A 6,050-nucleotide genomic window follows, 5' to 3' on the forward strand; every position below is an offset into this window, starting at 1 on the left:
CTCCAATCAACTTTTCCTTCTGAGAGCAGAGGCAAATTCAGATTTAAGCTTTCTTTCACGTGAGTAATTGCATTGAAAAAAATTATGATTCAAACCCAGCTGAGATCTTACTGATACAAAAGAACACAGGAGGGTAAGTAAAAAGCCCATATTTATACTTACAAAGCAAGAGACATAAATATGTTATCAAAATCCAGAACAAACACATTTGACCCTCAAGCTTCTTACCTCACTTACCACTTCAGACAGTTTTTTTGCATTCATATTTATTGGTGTGTCAAATACACTTGTGAATGCATTGTTTTTTGGATTGTGCCTAAAAAAGGGAAAGCATAAAGGATATTAGGAATATACCAGACCCCCCACCAGAAAGGTTCTCTTTGAGCACTCAAATACACAATACCATCCTCCACCCCTCTATGCACAACTTTCCCCCCACTCACACAAAGATCTTAGATTTCATTCAAGTTATTATTGTATGGAGTAGGTGCCTAGAGCAAAATTAATTTTAATGATCGTCATATCAATGCTGTGTTTCTAATAACAAAAGAGAATAATAGAATAAAAAACAACTGTCATCTCTCCTTTTTCTGCTGACAAATTTGACAGGAATTGATCATTAGAAAATAAAAACTTCCTAGAACAAACCAACTCCAAAATCTGCATTTTATACATTTTCCTTATGATTAGCTCAACCTTTTTAACTCTTAACCACTGATTTGGAAAGCACTGAATTTTGTGGTTGGTTTTAATTTCTTCCTACAATACTGAAATGGACCTTAATTTGTTATCTTTTAACACACTGGCCAAATGAGGAAGCTTTATGCATGCTAAAAAGAGATTCCCATCATTTGTGGTTCATGTAAATCCAAAGATATGCATGAAGGCACTGACAATACCTAATTTCACATCACACGTGGGACAGGCTGAGTCCAAATGGTGATCTTCTATTATATTAAAATGACTAGGTCAATTAAACCTTTGCTTTAGAAAATAAAGGAAGGAAGAAAAGGAAATACACTTACGCTTGACAGTAAGGCTTTTTCTCATGGCTAACAAAGTTGTTTACTGTTAACATCATCTTGCATACTTCACAGTGAAAACAGGCTTTATGCCATGTCTGGAAATGCCACAAAAGAGAAACCAAACAGATATGATTTGTATTTCATTATTAATCTGCTAAATTTAAAATCTCAGTATTGATCCTTACCATTCATTTAATGAATTTGGCGATTTTTTTCTTCTGATAGATACGTGTTATTAATTCTTTTCAGTTCTGAACCCAGTTATGAGTAAAAAACTTTTGGAACCGAGAGATTTGCACAGTGTTAGAAGTGCCAATCTGTACATTTATTATAGTCCAAAATGATAAAGAAAGAGAACTGACCTGATCTATACAGTTAATCTTCTCAGCAGGGTAAACCCCATAGCCACATCTAGCACACGGCTGCACATTCATCTTGAAATCCACAGAGTGAAAAATATATAGGTTTATACAAAAGGTTCAAAGAGTATGAAAGTGACTTTTTGGCCTGTGCAAAGCACACTCTAGACACTCCAGTCAAGGCCTTTTGCTGTGGTCAATGGCTCCCATTAAAGCTCTGAATTGAAGTCTGTTGCTCCCTTTGCTGACCTTCTGTTTCAAAGTCAGCTGCAGGCTGGCTTTTAAAGCTGCCAGTTAGTAAGAGCGGTTATTTTGGCAACTGTGTCAGTGCAGAAGGGAGGGTAGCAATATCTTTCTCTAAATAGAAGAATGAACTCACAGAAACTGATCACGTCCATGTGAATGTTAGAGCCCGATCATTTCGTATTTCAGTTTTGCTGTCATAAGCCCAGGATGAAGAGAAAAGTACATACAGCAGCAGCAATTTACCATAGTTTCTTCTCACCCTGATAAACAAGTGACCCCATGGAGGACTATTGCTCCTATTGTATTTAGGAGCAGCCTCATAGCAGAAGGAGGTACCACCAGAGATACAGGCCAGAGATGGGTTTGAAGCTTCCTGGCCCTTGGGTGGATGTAGAAGAAGTTCACTGCCATTGTCCCAGACAAGTCATTAATTTTTTCCCTCGGTGCCAGCTCAGTTTCGCCTTGTATATTATGGTCAGCAGAGCAGAGCACACTCATCTCTCATATCTTCCTGTTTCATCCACCTGTCACTCCATCTCCAGGTGTAGGAGGATGGACTGTGAAACAGGCAGAGCCTCTTATCTCAAAGAGTCCTAAACATGACGGGTACAAAACCAAACTTCTATCTGCTACAGGAAAAACTTCAGAAAGGAACCATTTACTTTTGAATACAATGAACAAAGCAGCTATTTAACAGTGTTAACCAAGAGTAGACTGGAATAGATCAGAATATAAAAATTCCCTCACCAAAAAATGATAAGGAATTATTATGTCTGATATTAGGATTCAAGCAAGATATTAGGGTTGTGAAGTCTGCTCTGAACAAAAGAAGTTATTAAATTCTACCAGCTACAAATGGTCAGGATTTAAAATTTACATCTCACCTAATCATAATACCTCCAGCTGCAGGGCTCCATAACCCTGGGACACAGCTAAGAGTTATCCCAATTTGAGTAAAAGTTTTTGTAGTCATCCATGCATCTGCCCCACTTCCTGTGCCTGCAGCAGTCCTGGGATATTGCTAAGCACTTTCCCTTTCTATAAATTGCAAACAATTCCATCAAAATAATTTCTGTCTAAGCCTTCTGGGTATGCTAGGAGACTCTCTTATTCGTCTCTTTATTGAGATATACAGTTCTGCTTAACTTATTATTGCTACTTTTACTGAATGCTGACAATGTACTGGCACAATGTACTGTCAGCAACTGGTGTGCTGAAAATAGAGTCTCTAATCTGAAGAGCAGTGGCACAAAGTCCTGAAAACACTCGAAGCCTTTCAAAGTAACTAATATCAGTATATAAACAGATGCATTTTCATTTTTTAAAAAATGTCCCCAGAACATAATTTCTTGTATTAAAATAACTGCTGAGGTACCTCATGTTATTATTTTTTGGGATCAAGAGCGATTTATGTTGACCAAGTTACATCACAATAATATTTATCCCGCTCACACCTGTGAACCAAATTAATTTGGAAAGCTTCCAGTTCCCCTCTCATACAGCCTTGCATCTTGTTCCAGACTGCCATTCTGTTTATGCAAGTGACCTCTGTTAGGGTCACAGTGGCCAGGCTGTCCCCTCCTTATTTAGCACTTGGCACACTACCAGTTGCCACCTCTTTGTGTTCGTCTCCTCCAAGGGTCACCATGTTGTATATTTTCTAGACAGTCCTGGTTGTCTTCATGCTGTCTGAATCCATGCTGAAGCCCTTGTCTCACACTTCAGCAAGAATAAAGGTGCGTGACCTGCTCCTCTCCCTGCTCCTGTCCTTGCTCCTGTCCCTGCATAGCTGAAGACCCTTCTGAAATGAGTTTGGAGAGGTGCTGAAACAGGACACCCCAAACCACACAAAAACATAAAGACTTGGCAGTTATAGAACGAGTAATTCATCCAGGAGTCACCTGAACACTGACCATCTGGACAGGACTCCAGCATGGATCTTCATGCAGCCCACATGCACTGTGCACCCAGAGAGCTTACAGAGGGCCCTGAAGGGAATGAGGCCATGAGCTCCTTCCAAAAGGCCTCTCTGACTGATAAAGCTCTTTATTTTACAGATAAATCCTACTTCATTTCAAGATATACAAAGCCTGTTTTTTCACAGTGGCAGATACTACCAGCTTGGCTGGAAGTCAGCAAATGCATTTTCCAAGTTCTCCTGCTTCTCCCAAGTTACGGCACGTACAAGAGGAGAAGTGTGGTAAGACAGAATGTCCTCTACAGCTACTGCCATTCCCATCCACACTACTTCCCTCACATCCACTGTGCACCAGTTCTGCTGGAGTCTCTTAAAAATTTCCCTGTTTCTGAGGACCCCAAAACTGTTCTGTTCTTCACCACCCTGGATTAAAGATGAGTTGCTAACAGAAAAGGGAGTTTATTGAAAAATAAAGATTGAATGGTCTCGTTACAAAGCATGCACTTCATTTTGATCATGCAAGGAATTAAATCACAAAACCAGTGCAAGTTTGTTATCTTGACAAATCTTAGCAAGACATTTTCTCTTCAGTTAAAAGCTCATTGTGGCTTTTTTCCTCCTTTAGTAAGGCCTCATAAAGCCCTTTTGATATCAATGAAAATCCTAAAAGGCTTTACTTAACAGTAGAACCTTAATCAATGTGGTTTAGAAGTACTGTGGTTACATGTAAAGTACAAGGAGACAGTGCCTTGAAAGTGCAAATTAGTAGGAAGAAACATTGTTACCTCTCCAGCCTCCTTAAATTCACCGCATTAACTGCTTAGAAAACGTGGAGCACCTCTGCACCCTCAATCTGATTGTAAAAAAAGCACATATTAGTTACACAAGGTAACCTCTAAAGAGACATTCAAGTCAGGGTCACCTCCTCTGTTACTCCTGAATTGCAGCTGTGCCCTTCCAAACACATGAAGAGCAGGAAGCCAGACACCACAAATTATGGCAACCCTATCTTCCCTCTGTTTGCAAAAAAACCCCAAAGGCGCTGGCTCACTACACAAAGTGGGAGTGTTATCCAGTGTTAAAAGCTGCCTGTAAAATTTCAAGCACTATACCACCCTTGTCTATGTTCACCTTCTGTGAACCCTGTGGCTAATTAGTTACCTGGGCTCAGGGCCTTTTTCCTCATGCAGTCTCTCCATGCTAATCAAACTTAGCATAGTAGCAAATTCAGCTTAGAAAAATACTGAAAGAAAGCTGGAAAAGATTTATCAAAATCTCCCAAGACGTGAATAAAAACCTGTAAAGAACAACCTTCTAAACTTGTATAGTTGCTTTTTACATTTTTGCTGCTTTGGAAACCAACCAACAACTGTTTATAGTTCCTGATTAAAGGGTTTATGCTTACACTTTCCCCTTGTTGGCAGTGTTAGCAAAACCTAAGAGTGTAGGGATTTTGCAAATGTTTCTAACAGAGCAAGATAAAGTAAGAGAGAAATCGAAAAGAGAACCAAGAGGCCAAGAAGATTATAGAGCAGAGAAAGGACTGGTGAGGATGTGCTACAACTTAAGCTAAAAGCTTGAAGAAAAACGTGAACAGCATGCACAGCATAGCCCACATGACCACCAGTGTCCAAATATGCCCATTTGTCATGTATCAAAACATAAAGAAGACCCAAATTTAAAATTCATAAAATAAGGCATCTGCAACAGATCATCTTTGCCTGACTATGGAGAAATCCCACCAAAACACATGCACCATGATGACTCAGATGCATTATTCTAGAGAATTCCCTAAAGCTGTGGTGTGCCAAATCACACTGCACTGCCCCCATATTCCCCCAGCGTATCAAAACTATCCATCCTTTCTTGCAAAATATATAAAAATCTCACAATGCAATTTAGGAGGGAACACCTTGTGAGTCACTCAAATCCTCCATCCTAAAAGTATTCCCACACTTGCCTCCCAGGTCTCAGCAAAACCCCATCCTTGTTTTCATAGATGTTGTGCAGAACACAGGACACAGTTATTATTCCAGGCAGGTACTATTCGCTTGCCTCTGAATAGTTTGTACCTGTCATCCACCTTTCAATTTCCCAAAGGCACGCTCCACCGTCATCCTGCAGCTGCTTACAGTGGTTAAACACTTATTTTCCCCAATGCAAATATCCAGTCAAAGGCTTCATTTTTAATGTTTTTAAGGAGGAGAGGAGTCTCTAGGGCAAAGGAGAGGAATGGTGATGCTATAGGTATCACATTGCTGGCTCTTCCCCCTGCCCAGTAACGCATACAACCGGTTGTGCCATATCCTACATGAGAAAGTTTTTCCTTCCCGACCCTTCCTAGGTGGCAATCACTCCATGCGCTGAAGCAAGATACTTCCTTCTACTTCAACTATCCTTCTAATTTTTCCCTTACTCCATACTGAAAAAAAAAGCAAGATTTTCTGGAAAAAAAGTCTAGCACCATATACTGCATTAAAATAAACATTTATTCTAAAAAGG

At 39.8% G+C, this 6,050-nt stretch overlaps 1 protein-coding gene across 1 annotated transcript in view; it reads right to left on the reverse strand.

The window, feature by feature from the left end:
- Positions 1-1,651, reverse strand: part of NRAP (nebulin related anchoring protein) — a 47,851-nt gene extending 46,200 nt beyond the window's left edge. The window contains exons 1-3 of the mRNA XM_082286192.1: positions 1,388-1,651; positions 1,026-1,120; positions 229-316 (exon numbers count right to left, since the gene is read on the reverse strand). Coding sequence (XP_082142318.1) covers positions 229-316; positions 1,026-1,120; positions 1,388-1,459 — 255 coding nt within the window. The 5' untranslated portion in view covers positions 1,460-1,651. The remainder of the gene's footprint in view (positions 1-228; positions 317-1,025; positions 1,121-1,387) is intronic.
- Between the last annotated feature and the right edge of the window lie 4,399 nt (positions 1,652-6,050).

The sequence above is a fragment of the Coloeus monedula genome (genome assembly GCF_965178545.1).
Source record: "Coloeus monedula genome assembly, chromosome: 8".
NCBI lineage: Eukaryota > Metazoa > Chordata > Aves > Passeriformes > Corvidae > Coloeus > Coloeus monedula.